We start from the raw sequence: 16830 nt of genomic DNA, 5'->3' as shown, positions 1-16830 counted from the left end.
AAACAAATAGATAAAAATGTATTCAAACAATGTAGTGCTTAGAATAATAAACAATTAATGCAAAAATATAAATTCAACAAGATTAAAATGATTTAACAAGAAATTATTTAAATAAATAAATAAAAACTGTAATAAATAAACTGCATTTAAATAATTGATACAAATAAATATGTCAATAAATGTGTAAATTAATAAATACAGTTAACACAATGAGCAAAAAAATATAATAATGTAATTCAATATACATGCCTTTTACATTTCAAAATGAGGGTCCAACAAAAGCAGGAACAGCAAAATCAAGAGCTGAAATAATAAAGTAAAGGGTTAAAATATGAGAACTGTTTGTGCTTGACCAGTAAGAGGCAATGCACGGTCTCTAAGCCCCGCCCACTACTGTTAATTTATTACATTATAAATGTTTACCATGCAGCCTCTCACAGCGCCACCAGCGGTCTAAAAGCGCGCTACATGTTCGCTTCAGATGAGAATGAGCCTCCATCACTGGCAGCTGATTTCCAGCATCGCATTCGTCTCATGAACGCTGTTTAAATCCGACCCGACCTCGAATACTGAACAAAACAACCAGCGCGACATGGCACGGGACAAAAAGGACAGAGATAGCTGGGGTGAGTCCATATTTTAAACAATAAACCGTCCAGCTGAGAGACACACTGTGGGTTATTATTGTGCGATTCTGTGAAGAAGCCTGTGACAACCTATCTGTATTTTAATGAACACATACCTATAAATGGATATATATATTTTTCATCATCTAAATCAAATGATTTGGTTCGGACCACAGCCCTGTTCCGCCCTGTGCGCGCGCGCGCGTGTGTTTGTGATGACAGCTATTTTAACGCTTTAATATCTATATTTAACAGCAACATGACATTTGCAGAATTGTAATGTCAGAGTTGGCTCGTTTTTTAATTCACACACTCATCTCGTTTGCACACCAGTCAATAATATGCTCAATTTCTGAATTATTCTCTACTTATATTGACATATCAGTTGCATTAATTAGACACTTTTCCTTCACTGCAGTGTGTTTCAAATCAGAAATGTGTGTGAAGTGAGTGTGTGGATGCCAGTGACCCACATAAGCAGAGCTCTGTGCATCTGCTACAGGCCTGTATGGAGATGCTGATTTATATAATATACAGTAGATGGTGGTCGTGTGATGCTTACTGCTCCATACAGGCCTGACCAGGTGAATTTGACATGATAGAGAGCAAAAGAGAGAGAGAGGAACGGGAGCTCTGCGAGGTCATTTGAATGTAAATAATTCACAGTGTTGGGATAGTATTGGTGTCGCTTTATTGAGGAGGACCAGCGGCTGAAGTGTAAATGCAATGCTGTGAACAGCCTCGTCACATCCTTAAGATTTGCATGTGGCCCAATAATCAAAGTGATCAAATATGGTATGTGGGTAGTTGACCTATAGGCAGTAAAAATGCTTTTTTTATGTGTGTAAAACACCATTTTTGGAAAATTCGAATGTATGAGAAAATATAAGTAGTCATAACTATCAATTCTTTAACTGTGTTTTTTAAAAAATACCACTTTGCTGAACTGTATTGCAAAAATGGTGTGACATAACAAAATTAAGAAAGAACAACTATTAATGAGGCGGCACGGTGGCTCAGGGGTTAGCACTGTTGCCTAAAAGCAAGAAAGTCATCGGTTTGAGTCCCGGCTTGGCCAGTTGGCATTTCTGTGTGGAGTTTGCATGTTCTCCCTGTGTTGGCATGGGTTTTCTCTGGGTGCTCCTGTTTCCCCCACATGTCCAAAGACACTACAGGTGAATTGGGAAGGCAAATTGTCCAATGTGTGTATGGATGTTTCCCAGTGATCGGTTGCAGCTGGAAGGGCATCCGCTGTGTAAAACATATGCTGGATAAGTTGGTGGTTCATTCTGCTGTGGTAACCCCAGATTAATAAAGGGACTGAAAAGAAAATGAATAAATGAGTGAATGAACTCTTAATGAGATGACACGGTGGCTCAGTGGTTAGCACTGTCATCTAAAAGCAAGAAGGTCACTGGTTCGAGTCCAAAGACATGTGCAATAAGTGAATTGGATGAACTAAATTAGCCGTAGTGTATGTGTGTGTCAACGAGTGTATGGTTGTTTCCTAGTACTGAGTTGCTGCTGGCAAGGCATCGCTGCATAAAACATATGCCAGAATAGTTGGCGGTTCATTCCGCTGTGGCGACCTCTGAAATAAAGACTAAGCCGAAGGAAAATTAATGAATGAAAGAACTCTTAATGAAATACAAATAGAATGAGAGCGATTCATCTTCATTGGCACATTGGCTGTTGGTTATTCTGTTACGTTGTCTTAGGATCACGAGTCGTTTCTAAGTAGAGACCGTAATTTTTATAAAGTGCTAATTATTTTATATGAATATATAAATTATTTTTTTCTTTATGACTTGTTTGGACATTTTGAATAAACAGGAGTGTCACACCAAAGATTAACAAAACATTACAATTTTATAGTTGTTACAAAAAAATATGTGAAAATTCTGAGACAAAAACTGAGCATGTGCACATCATGGGCTTCACAGGGGGCTTCAGCCACATGATCTTAAATGAGTTCCTTCAATGAATTAAAGTTTCATTAGAATTTCCCGATTAGCATATACAACTGAAGTCAGAATTATTAGCCCCCGTTTATTTTTTTTACCCAATTTCTGTTTAACGGAGAGAAGATTTTTCCAACACATTTCTAAACATGATAGTTTTAATAACTCATTTCTAATAACTGATTTATTTTATCTTTGCCATGATGACAGTAAATAATATTTGACTAGATATTTTCAAGACACCTCTATACAGACTGAAGTGACATTTAAAGGCTTAACTAGGTTAACTAGGCAGGATAGGGTAATTAGGCAAGTTATTGTATAATGATAATTATAATATTATCAGACATACTGTGCACATTTTCTTGCTTTGTTAAACATCGTTTTGGAAATATTTAAAAAAGAAAAAAAAATTGAAAGGGGGTCTAATAATTCTGACTTCAACTGTAGTGTCACACCAGAGGACATGGTTTTCAGTGAAAAAATGTACCACTTTCCTATGTTTTCAGACATATATGGGTGAGAAAAAGGATTGGCATTTACTAAAATAGCCACTTGTAAAATTACGTTGACAGTTTATTCCACTTTGGCGACCCCTGATAAATCAGGGATTAAGCTGAAGGAAAATTAATAAATGAGTGAAAATTTGTGCCTATTTTCTTTTTACTATGATTTTCATTTTAACTTATAAGAGCTGTAATTTATTTAACTATTTGAGAAAGTCACAGCATAGGTCAGTTTTGAGTTTTGGCTCAAAAATGTAAAAAATGTATTAACACAGTTGATTTTAGAGAACATTTCAATGTGGTCATGTCATTGGCTCATGAACATTTCCTGTTTGTTATCAATCTATTTCATAACTGTAGCAAGAAGCAATTCCATAACTTAACGTTAAAACAGCTCCTGAACGTTATTGATACATTTGTGGCTCTTTTTGTATTCTCTGAAGCTATAGAAATTAATAATGTAAATCTGGAAATACGTTTGGACCATTGTTATTGCTTACATCCTTCAAAATGGTCTATAACCAAAGGTCCATGGAAGACAATGCAATCTTTAATCATTTACTACATTTTAAATGATAACAATACTAATTAAATTCATTTTTGTCATGTGCGACAGTAAAAAATGCACCGTCACATCAACATCCCATATCCGAAATGCTCTCCATTCCATTACTGTACATTTGCGTTCAAGAAAATACCTGAGCGATGCATCAATTTGATGGGCAGATCCTCCAAAGCAACCTGGTTCACATACACATTATCGGTTTGTATAATGTTTGACCACTAGTTGTTTTTACATTAGGAGGGCTGAGATGTATTTGAGGACCTCTAAACCAATAAAACATCTCTATGAGCCACACCACACTGGCCTTGATGACAGAGGTCAAGAGCATCCATTAGGATTGTCTGCTGCATTAAGCCCTACTAAACCGTGACTCAACCGTTTGTCCCAGGAGAATTGTAAATTGAGTAAAGATTGAGAGTCTTTTCTTCTAGAATGCTCTTCCGTAACATTTGTGTTAGCATCACTCATCTCTGATCTGAATTTAGACTTCAGATATCAGACAGATGATTATCTAAAGTGCAACATGCTATTAATGCTTCAATAATTTTGAGAATACAACGTGAATAAGAGAGAGGGCGAAATTGCACACATATAAGCAAAGTTACCATTAGCTTAAATTAAATAAAATTGTTTGCTTGCCTCACAGCAAGAAGGTCGCTGGTTCGAGCCCCGGCTGGGTCAGTTAGCATTTCTGTGAGGAGTTTTCACTGTGCCCATGGGTTTCCTCTGGGTGCTTCGGTTTCCCCCATAGTCCAAAGACATGTGCTGTAGGTGAATTGGGTAAGCTAAATTGTCTGTAGTGTATACGTGTATGTCCTGGTACTCCAGGTTGGGGGTTGAGCATTGAAACACCAATATGATGTGGTTATATATCAAATTCGATATAAATGGCCCTGGGAGTAGGTAAGTATTATAAAAAATCTACATGGAAATATCAGTTCAAACTTAAAAGGCTAAAAAACTGAAAATTGTGTCATCATTTACTCAGCCTTCACTTCTAACAAACCTGTTTGAGTTCCTGTCTTCTGTTGGTATTTTGAAAAATGTTGGAAGCTGGAAACCATCGACTTCCATAGTAATTATTGTTTCTACTGTGGATGTCAGTGGTTGCCAGTTTCTAATATTCTCAAAATATCAACAGAACAAAAAGACTCTTGTAAAGGTTTAGAACCACTTTAGTGTGGGCAAATAAACAGGTTGTACTTGTAATTCTGTGTCCATTTTTTTGGGGTCAATCTAACATAGAATTTAAAAACAAAATGTAACATTTTAAATAATTATATTAATATTAATATTTAATTAATAATACATTTGAAAACTATAATTAAAACAAATAAAAAAAACACACACAACACATACTACAAATATGAGAATAAAACAAACATTTTAGTGAAAAGCTTAAATAAAAATCTTAAATTGAACCACTTAAGGGTGAGTAAATAGGTTGTAACTATTTCCATTCTTTGTCTTAAATATTGCAATTAAATTTATTAAATTTAAATAATCTAACATTGAAAAAAATCTAAATATTTAAAATGTAAATAATTCTTTTAATATTAATATTTAATTAATAGTACATTTGAAAACTGTAATTTAAAACAAATTTAAACATTTAAAAAAAACACAACAAATACTAGAAATATGAGAATAAAACAAACATTTTATGATTAGTGTGTAATTAAATTTTCATTTTTGGGGTGAAATATTCTTAATAAATTAACTACATTGGAACAATGTAACATAGAAATAAAATGTAATATTTATTTTTTTTACGTTCTGCTTCGGGACTCGCCTTGTTTCAGATTCGTTGCAAACTCAGCACCATGGGAGGTAGGGCATTCTCCTAACGTGCACCTAAATTGTGGAATGCTCCTCCCACAAACATCAGGAACGCCAGTTCACTGGACGGTTTTAAGAAACTTATTAATACTCACCTTTTTAGTATTGCTTATAATTTATCAGGCCTTCTTTTTAACTGTATTTTTTTTGTATTTCATGTTTTATTGTGTTCTGACGGTCTTGTTAGTGCTTTGAGTCTGAGGAAAGCGCATTATAAATGAAATGTATTATTATTATTAACATTTATTCATTCCTTCTTTTTCCATTAGCATAGTCTCTTTATTCATCAGGGGTCGCCACAGCGGATTGAACCGCCAACTTATCCAGCAAAGGTTTTACACAGCTGAAACATCCATACACACTAATTCACATGCATACACTACGGCCAATTTAGTTTATTCAATTCACCTATACCACATGTCTTTGGAAACCGGAGGACCTGGAGGAAACCCATGCGAACACAGGGAGAACTTGCAAACTCCACACAGAAATGCCAACTGACCCAGCCGGGACTCGAACCAGTGACTTTATTGCTGTGAGGCAATGCTAACCACTGAGCCACAGTGTCAATTTAAAAAAACATATCACACATACCAAAAATATAAGACTAAAACATAGAAATTTAAGTAAAAAGCTGATTCAAAATATCAATAGAAACTTCAATAGTAAATAACAGCAACTTTTAAAATTTTAACATTAACTCTTGTTACCAAGTGATTACAGAATTTCTCTATCAAAGCTTATCATAATGTATGGTATGCGCAGGTATCAGTGCATCCCATACATTATGATACAAAGAGAGCACAGCGTTTAAAAGCAGCAGCTTTAAAAGCATTAAAAGCACATGGCGTCTCTGCGGTTTGCTTACATTGCCGGATGTTATTCCATCTATGGTTGCCACTAAGAGAGTTGTTGCGATATTTAAATGTGGTTGTTTGCAGGGTCTTTCGTGGATAAGAATGTGTATGACTGGAGCTCCGAGGAGGAGGAGGCCGACGGTCGGGCGCGTCCGGTGCAGGTACTGGTGGTGAAGGATGACCATACGTTTGAGCTGGACGAGGCAGCGCTCAGTAAGATCCTGCTGTCCGAGGAGGTCAGAGACAGAGAGGTGGTGGCCATTTCTGTGGCAGGAGCCTTCCGGAAGGGCAAATCCTTCCTCATGGATTTCATGCTGCGCTACATGTACAGCCAGGTCAGGTTGACTTTAAGTGCTGGTTCACCCAAAAAGGAAAATGATGTTATTATTTACTCACCCTCATGTCCTTTCAGACCCATGTTCATCTTCGGAATGCATATTTAGATATTTAAGGTGAAATCAGAGAGTGAAGTCCTCTATAGACAGCAAGGTTTCAGACTCCAATATAGTCTGGAACCAAAAAGAAAATCCTCAAAACAGACCACGTCTTTATTTGTTCAAAACTTTTGCCCCTTTTTTGTTATATTTCCCATATTTTCTATTTATTTAACTATTTCTATAGCGTATGGAGCTAAAAATATGCCAAAACAATCTGAATTTGAATTGTGTTCATTTGAATTATTGACAGTTGTAATTTAAGAAATCAGAATTTTTATATCCTGTTAAATTGTTTTGAATTTGAATTTGAATTTCATAACTTGAATATTGAACATCTGAACTGCTGAATTTTTCAAGGCTGAATCTTTTATAGACGTATTTTCAAACTTCAGATTTTTTTTGTTCTGACTACAGATATCCAGTTTGTAAAAATAGAGTTTAAAATTTTCAAGGTGAAGAAATTCAGAAAATCAAATTTAATATTCTAAAATTCAAAACCATAAATTCAGACCGTGAAATTTAGATTCAACAGAAAGTAGGTCAGGGGTGATCAAAAGGGAAGAGTAGACGAAAAGTCAATCTAAGCATTTTGGCCAATCACAGAGCTGCGTGAGTTTACTGGTGTATGTGAGGCTCAGGAGGACACAACTCTTCTGCAAACTGACTATCGGGAATCAGCTATTTTAAGCAGTTTCTGTAATAAATATATACATGCTTCAGTGAACCAAATTCATATATTCATATTCAAGTTCTGAAATTCTAATTCAAATTAAGAAATTCAAAACAATTTTTAACAGCATATAAAAATTCTGATTCATTCAATTACAATTGTCAATAATTCAAATGAACAAATCAAATTCAGATTGCTTTGGCATATTATTAGCTCCTTAATAGCGCCCTCTGATGGATTAATTTAGATATTTAAGGGGATTTAGATATTTAAGGTGAACTCGGAGCTCCCTCATCCTTCATATACAGCAAGGTTCTAGACTCATTCAGAAAAATACCAAAAACATCCTTAAAACAGACCATATGTCTTTATTTGTTTAAAAATTATGACCCTTCTTTAACTTTTGCTACTTTCTTTTTAATATTGTCCCTTTTTAAAAATATTTATTTATATATTTATTTTACTATACACCCATGGCACCATCGGATGGATTAATTCATATATTTAAGGTGAAATCAGAGAGCTCAGTGGTCTGAAACGACGTTAGGGTGGGTAATTAATAACATAATGTTCATTTTTGATTGATCTGAGGATTTAATTGTTTTATTACCAATAAAACTGCCAGTGGATACATTTTATCCATGTACATGACTATGGTTTTGATATGGCTAAAAAAAACTTATTGCCACTATTTTCTTCATAAAGTAATGTCTAGACAAAAAGTTAATATTTTTAGTCATCAACAATGATGCTGAGCCGACCAAGGACACAAGAAATCTCAACATCAGTCTCCATCACTCACTCAAAAAAAATGTTTGCCTCTTGTTCAAGCTACTTAATTAAAATGAGCTGAATCAAGACTATTCTTGAGCTTTATTTGGGACAACTTAATTGCTTCATGTTCAATCCACTTAAATTCGTAAAAACAATTAGGTTACCTTAATCGATTTGTGTTGGGACATCAAGAATTAGTTTGGAACCCAGCATTTATTACAGTATGTTTAGTGTCTCTAATACTTGTATACTTGTTTGACATTTATAAGTCACCTTTTTTATCTATTAAATAACAGTATCTTAGCAGGTGAAAAGAGTTGCTTAGCAAATACGTCTGCATAAAAAAGACATATAAGTGAATTTGACCTGCTGGTGTGTATTGGTATAAATACCTCCATTTTGTATGTTTCTGTAAAAAATACAATTTTAAAATTATAGTAAAAGCCAGTGACTCAAATACTTACTGTAAGTCTTACTTTTAGTGAATCTAATTAGTCATTTCTGTGTTCAGGCCAGTGAAAAGTGGTTGGGGGATGCTGAAGAACCGCTGACAGGATTCTCATGGAGAGGAGGATCAGAACGGGAGACCACCGGAATCCAGATCTGGAGTGAAGTCTTCCTGGTGGACAAACCAGATGGTAGCAAGGTGAGAGCCCAGCTAACCTACTCGAACACTACAGTAATCACACTACCTGTACTGTTTAAATGTTTGGGGGTCAATAATCTTTGTAAATGTTTTGTTAAGTCTCCTGCATTTATTCTGAATTTATGTGATTAAAGATACAGTGAAAACAGTGACGTTATAAAATACTGTATTATTACAACTTAAGATGTAAATGTAAACTCGAAAACCCGAATTATTAGCATCATTGCTTTATTTATCAGTGTCACGTGAGAAATCATTTTAAAATGTTAATTTGGTGCTCATGAAAGACTTTAAGAATTAGAAAAATCTGAGGAATTTTATTATAAATATCATCATTAACAACTCCTACCGTATTTACCAGTTAATGTAAATGTACAAAAGAATAGCGTTTAATTGAAGTAGAAATATTAACAAGCAGAATTAGTTTTTTCATTTTAAATGTCAGTTTTTGATCAAATAATTTATGAATAGAAGCAGTCATTCCTGTAGGCCCATGAACATTTCCTGCTTGTTATCAAACTATTTCATAGCTGTAACAAGAGGCAATTCAACCATAACTTAATGTGAAAACAGCTATCATAAAATTATTTGCCAAAATGTGGCTCTTTTTATATTCTCTGAAGTTATACAAATTAAAAATGTGAAACAGGAAATACACTGGGACCAGTGGTGTAGTCGGGGCTATACGCACGTATACTCAGTATACCTACTTTTTTCCACTAGCTGTTTGGGTATTACGACTTCTGAGGATCAATAATTGCGTATACCCTCGGTATACTCACTTGTTTTGCTGATTAGACTTCCCTAATTTACGTGTATTCACATCCCCTTTAGCTGTATACCAAATGTTTTTTAACTCATCTTAATTTGTTGCAATTGGTGCATTTTTGCTTATATTTTGCGCCTTTCCCCGTCCCGCCAACTTTGAGAAAATTTCGTGAGTTTTTCGAAGTCAACTGAATGATGTCTCGCTGAAACGTTCAGGTAAAATTATAAAACGGCATGGGCGGGTAATAGTACACCACCTTTTTTTTAGGACTACACCACTGACTGGGATTATTGTTTTTGTTTACATCACTCAAAATGGTCTAGTTTCAAGACTTTTATAGTTTTATAACATATCTACTGTATGTAAGTCAAGTCTTTACCACATTCCTGTATGTTGAAATGAAGTAAAACTCCCTAAATGTGAGAGGTTTGTGTGTGTGGTTTAAATCTTTTCACCTTTAGGTGGCAGTGTTGCTTATGGACACACAAGGAACCTTCGACAGCCAGTCAACTCTCCGTGACTCAGCTACTGTATTCGCCCTCAGTACAATGATCAGCTCTATGCAGGTTTTACATTCACAACACAGCACAAATATCACCCCCAAAATAACTGAGCTTAAAAATAACGCTTCATCCTATGTGAACATTCAACAATGACGCCATTTTGGTTCCTTCTAGGTGTACAACATATCCCAGAATGTTCAGGAAGACGATCTTCAGCATTTGCAGGTATAGAAAGACTCATTTAGGAATCCACAATGCTAGTAAATGTAGTCAGACAATTAGACTTTAAAGATTGAGGCCTACAGCGGGTCTGTGCAAGAAACAGAAGTTTATTGATAGATTATTACCTTTATCACATTATGAATGCAATAAACTGCTAAAGCTATTGTTTTTGTGTGTGATACAGCACTAAAAAGAATCTTAGGACTTTTTTTCTAATGTGAAACAATAATAATAGTTATAAGTAATAAGTATATGTGTGTTTTTGTGACCTGTGTAGCTCTTCACCGAATATGGCAGACTGGCTATGGAAGAAACGTTTCTCAAACCATTTCAGGTATTATTTTAATGCTTCGGCTTTCAGCTTCTAACAGTGAGACAATTCTGAGAGCAACAATACGTGTATTTTCAGTATGTTTTATTTCAATGTTTCATTATGAAAGGCTTTTTAATGATACTCATTTAAAACAAATTTCACTAATCACCTGCTATGTTATTTCACAAGTCACTGATCTTTCTGGTGCGGGACTGGAGCTTTCCATACGAGTTTCCTTATGGACAGGAAGGAGGGATGAAATTTCTGGAGAAAAGATTAAAAGTAAGTCTATGGAAGTATGGAAAGGTCAGGATTTCCACAAGGACAATTTTTTGTGGCCTAAAATGGCATATATCGCAGCAGCATTTGGGATGTTGCTCAAAACTTGCAGCAACATTTGCAGTATTCCTTGAGTTGTGTATTGCTGTGAAAATATACCATTTTTTGACCTCAAGAATCAATGGGCTTCATAATTGATATAACGGAAACACTAACAGAGAGAATCGACCAATCCTCTGTGTAAGCTTACTGCATTGTATTTTTGCCAAACACAATTAAAATCACTGAGCTTTATCATAAAACCAAGCACGTAAACATAATTTTCCTAAAAACAGATTATCAAGGCAATACATTATATTTATATGCATTTTATGTAAGTATTCTGCTTTGCTGTTGTTATAATATAACTAAATAGCTCTTTTTGTCCAGTTTGAGCCACTAAGTTAAACTGAGCAGATTTTTCCCCCTTTGTATTCTCACTATATACTACACGGGTCATTAAAAACCTGATGTATCAATTGTAATGGTATAGGGTTACACTTTATTTTAAGGTGTCCTTGTTACAATTTTCATTTAAATTATTGAGTAATGGTAATTAATTACACATGCTTACCATATGGTTAGGGTTAGAAAGAATGCAGATTAGATTTAGGGTTAGTTCTTTAGTATTAAATGCACAGAATATGTGACAAAGACACCTTAAAATAAAGTGTTAACCCTAACCGATATAGAATATGTAATAATATAGGGTTACACTTTATTTTAAGGTGTCCTTGTTATAGTGTTTATGAGTAATGGTAATTTATTCCATGTCTTTACTATATTAGGGTTAGATTCAGGTTAGATTTAGGGTTAGTTGCATGTAATTATGCATTACTGATTGTAATTACTATATTAGTCAATACATGGAAGGCGTAACAAGGACAGCTTATAATAAAGTGTTAACCTAACCCAAACTGATATAGAATGATAAGTAATGATATAGAATTACACTTTATTTTAAGGTGTCCTTGTTACAGTGTGTTTAACTACTGAGTAATGGTAATTAATTATACGTACATACTATATGGTTAGGGTTAGAATGCAGGTTAGATTTAGGCTTAGTTGCATATAATTACACATTATTTATTGTAATTACTATAGTAGTAAATGCATAGGTAACAAGGTCACATTAAATTAAAGTGTTAACCCTAACTGATATAGAATATGTAATAATATAGGGTTACACTTTATTATAAGGTGTCCTTGTTATAGTGTGTTTAACTACTGAGTAATGGTAATTAATTACATGTGCTTACTATATTAGGGTTAGAGTTCAGGTTAGATTTATGGTTAGTTACATGTAATTATGCATTATTAAATCTAATTACTATGGTAGTAAATACATGGAAGGCGTAACAGGGACACCTTAAAATAAAGTGTTTAACCTAACCCTAACTGATATAGAAGGATACAGGATATATTGATATAGAGTTACACTTTATTTTAAGGTGTCCTTGTTATAGTGTTTAACTACTGAGTACTGGTAATTTATTCCATGTCCTTACTATGTTAGGGTTAGATTTCAGGTTAGATTTAGGGTTAGTTGCATGTAATTATGCATTACTAATTGTAATTACTATATTAGTCAATACATGGAAGGCGTAACAAGGACAGCTTATAATAAAGTGTTAACCTAACCCAAACTGATATAGAATGATAAGTAATGATATAGAATTACACTTTATTTTAAGGTGTCCTTGTTACAGTGTGTTTAACTACTGAGTAATGGTAATTACTTATACGTACATACTATATGGTTAGGGTTGGAATGCAGGTTAGATTTAGGGTTAGTTGCATGTAATTATGCATTATTAATTGTAATTACTATAGTAGTAAATACATAGGTAACAAGGTCACATTAAAATAAAGTGTTAACCTTAACTGATATAGAATGATATGTAATAATATAGAGTTAAACATTATTTTAAGGTTTCCTTGTTCTAGTGTGTTTAACTATGGAGTAATGGTAATTTATTACATGTCCTTACTATATTAGGGTTAGAGTTCAGGTTAGATTTATGGTTAGTTACATGTAATTATGCATTATTACATCTAATTACTATAGTAGTAAATACATGGAAGGCGTAACAAGGACACCTTAAAAAAAAGTGTTAACCTAACCCTAACTGATTTAGAATGATATGTAATAATATAGAGTTACACATTATTTTAAGGTGTCCTTGTTATAGTGTGTTTAACTACTGAGTAATGGTAATCAATTACACGTACATACAATATGGTTAGGGTTAGAATGCAGGTTAGATTTAGGGTTAGTTGCATGTAATTTTGTATTATTAATTGAAATGACTATAGTAGTAACAAGGACACCTTAAAATAAAGTGTTGATTCTAACCCATACTGATATAGAATGATATGTAATAATATAGGGTTAGACTTTATTTTAAGTTGTCCTTGTTATAGTGTTTAACTACTGAGTATTGGTAATTTATTCCATGTCCTTACTATATTAGGGTTAGAATGCAGGTTAGATTTAGGGTTAGTTGCATGTAATTATGCATTATTAATTGTAATTACTATAGAAGTAACAAGGACACCTTAAAATATAGTGGTTAACTTAGCTAATCTTAACTGATATAGAATCAGATCAGAAAACTCTATTTTTGGCATGTTTTAGTCCTGATTAAAAAGTTTAAGTGATGGTAAGGATATCGCTAAATCCGACAGGATCTGTTAAATAACAGAACCACCGCTAATATTAATGTTTTTATTAATAATATTATAATCTAATGTTCAATGATATCATGTGTATGCACAGATCTCAGAGAATCAACACGAGGAGCTGCAGAACGTGAGGAAACACATCCATTCGTGCTTCACCAACATCTCCTGCTTTCTCATGCCACATCCAGGACTCAAGGTGGCCACAAACCCACATTTTGACGGCAGATTGAGGGGTATATATCTAATAATACATGCTGATCAGCAGATCTTAGATTCGCTGTGGAGTATTATTAAAACAGTGTTCAAAAACATTCATTTTTTGATCATGTGTGTTTCAGAGATTGATCAAGAGTTCATCAATAATCTGCAAGTGCTTGTTCCGTGTTTACTACGCCCCAAAAACCTGGACGTAAAAGAGATCAATGGAAGCCAAATCACCTGCCGTGGACTCGTGGAGTATTTCAAGGTAACAGTTTTGTTTGTAGTGTAGTTGATACTGTTATGAATAAGACTATTGATACTCAAGAAAATTACTATACTTGCGAGAATTACGATACTTACGATAGAAGATTTAAAGCATAAAAAATTTGATATTCAACAATGTATCAGTGTTATAAATGTAGCTTATTTTAATCTGCAGGTATCAATATATATTTCTAATTTGTATGCTGTTAATAAATGTTTATTTTACATTTGGAAATCTTGGAGTAAACTGAATATCTGTTTGTGATTTTAGGCGTATATCAAGATTTACCAGGGAGAGGAGCTGCCACACCCAAAATCCATGTTACAGGTGCGAGCGCTAAACCTTCAGCACACACATTCCACAGCCACATTCCACAGAATATAAGGTCCGATTTCGAATACAGCCATAGTAAGTTGCGTTATGGTGTGTTTGTGTTCACAGGCCACAGCAGAGGCCAATAATCTGGCAGCAGTGGCGGGAGCTAAAGATCTGTACAACAGGAAGATGGAGGTGGTGAGTGTGACATTAACAGGGATGCATGATATATTGGCTGCCATATTGATCAGCAGATAAATACTTATTTTTAACAATGAACTGATAATAAAGTTATCTGCTGATGAATTATGCTTCATTTCTGCTGGTTAATCCGGTTCTGTTTTCACGTTTCAAAAAAGTTCAAGATTTTTAATTATCAGCTTATATATTTCCAATCTTCTTTAGAGCCATTTTGTCAGGACAGCGTGAATAATATTCATATTCAACTAGTCAACGAACAACCCTGCCACATTTTAACTTTAACTATCCCTACATAGGGAAAAAGACAAATAAATGTAATAAAATTATAATAATAATAAAAATAATAATAATGAAATAAAAGAGAAAAAGCACTCTGGGTATCTATCAGCTTATATACAGTTGAAGTAATAATTATTAGCCCTCCGGTGAATTTTTTTCTTTCTCAAATATTTCCCAAATGATGTTTAACAAACCAAGGAATTTTTCACAGTATTTCCTATAATATTTTTTTCTCCGGGGAAAGTCTTATTTCTTTTATTTTGGCTTGAATAAAAGCAGTTTTTAATTTTTAAAACCATTTTAAGGTCAATATTATTAGCATTAAGCATTTTTTCCAAACTTGCCTAGTTAACCTAATTTACCTAATTACAGTTTTTCTCAGTGGCTTTGATGCATTTCTCACAACTCTATTTACATTTGCACAACAGTTAATGCATTTCAACCATTAGTACAAACTACAAAACCTTGTTGAAACCTGCAAAGGCGTGTCACTTGCTCAAAATGGAGAGCTCATTCCTCAAAAACAAGTATTGATGTCAATGAAAGTGTCAGTGTCATCAAGATGAAAAGTCCTGACATCATTGTTTATGAACAAGATAGTCAAATGGCGTCGTCATGTTTTCATCATGACATTTTACTCTGTACATTTTTCCAGTGCAAAAAAATCCGATTTTGGTGACACTTCCTGAAAATGCTCAAGACAGCACTATATACTATTTGTACAGCCATTTGAAAACTACAGTAAAGTTAGACATCACTGCATTTAGTGAGGTATCTGAGTACAAGATGCTGAATATGTATGTTTCACATTTTTACTGCATTTGCTCTTTGCAAATCTAATTTATTCACAGCATTGTGCAAAAGAATAAATACACCCTTATTTCCTTTGGGTAGAGCTGTACACAACTGCAAATATTGCAGTACATAGTGGAACTGAACCTACAACATACATATAGGTCTGTAAATCATTCATGAAATTGTTCATTTTAGTAGACATTTCCAGGGAAAAATAAGATGAATTTTAAAAATAAAATTAGCTTGACAGATTTTGACAACTAGTTCAACATTTTTGTATGTAATGACTCAAGCAATGAAATGAGGACTATTAGTTTTATATGGAATGACTATTCAGCATTTACAAGTTTAGTTAATTTTGACGGACATAACATAAGAAAATGATAATGTTATAAAACAGCAGAGCGTTGTATGAAAGCAACTGATGCATGTTCAAAAGCAATTTGCTGGAAAGAATGAGAAACTGCTACTATAATGTGCACGAATGACTAATTGTTTTGAGAAATGCATTAACTGTTGTGCAAATGTAAATAGTGTGAGAAATGCAGCAAAACCACTGAGAAAAACTGTAAGCCTTTAAATGTCACTTGAAGCTGAATACTAGTATCTTGAAAAATATCTAGTAATATATTATGTACTGTCATCATGGCAAAGACAAAAGAAATCAGCTATTAGCTATTAACACGATTATGTTTAGTATATAATGTGTTGAAAAAAAAAAAGAAATTGGGGAATAAATATAAAAAAAATTACAATTTTACAGGAGGGCTAATAATTATATATGCATCTGTAATCGGCCTCTAAATATAAAGAATTATTGATTATTGGTATTGCCAAAAAAATCTATATCGGTGTATCCCTAATTAGCACGAGTTGGACAGATATATTTTGGCAATTACTGAAAAAGTTGATTTTTTTTTAATGCCAAAAATTATTAGATATTAAATGAAGATAAAGTTCAATTTTGTACATTTTCTACTGTAAATATATCAAAACTCATTTTTTGATCGATAATGTGCATTGCTAAACACTTCATTTAAACAGCTTTAAATATGATTTTCTCCTGTTTTTGAACCTTCGCAT

The 16830-nt window shown here is 33.7% G+C and overlaps 1 protein-coding gene across 1 annotated transcript in view; it reads left to right on the top strand.

Moving 5' to 3' along the window:
* The first annotated feature begins 473 nt into the window (after positions 1-473).
* Positions 474-16830, top strand: part of atl1 (atlastin GTPase 1) — a 19809-nt gene continuing 3452 nt past the window's right edge. The window contains exons 1-11 of the mRNA XM_056470455.1: positions 474-626; positions 6439-6689; positions 8747-8881; positions 10112-10216; positions 10328-10378; positions 10653-10709; positions 10878-10970; positions 13786-13924; positions 14030-14157; positions 14428-14484; positions 14599-14670. Of these exons, the coding sequence (XP_056326430.1) occupies positions 593-626; positions 6439-6689; positions 8747-8881; positions 10112-10216; positions 10328-10378; positions 10653-10709; positions 10878-10970; positions 13786-13924; positions 14030-14157; positions 14428-14484; positions 14599-14670 (1122 nt within the window). The 5' untranslated portion in view covers positions 474-592. The remainder of the gene's footprint in view (positions 627-6438; positions 6690-8746; positions 8882-10111; positions 10217-10327; positions 10379-10652; positions 10710-10877; positions 10971-13785; positions 13925-14029; positions 14158-14427; positions 14485-14598; positions 14671-16830) is intronic.

This window comes from Danio aesculapii, chromosome 13 (genome assembly GCF_903798145.1).
Source record: "Danio aesculapii chromosome 13, fDanAes4.1, whole genome shotgun sequence".
Taxonomy (NCBI): domain Eukaryota; kingdom Metazoa; phylum Chordata; class Actinopteri; order Cypriniformes; family Danionidae; genus Danio; species Danio aesculapii.
Note: the sequence above shows the minus strand (reverse complement) of the source record. Positions and strands in the feature narration are given on the sequence as shown.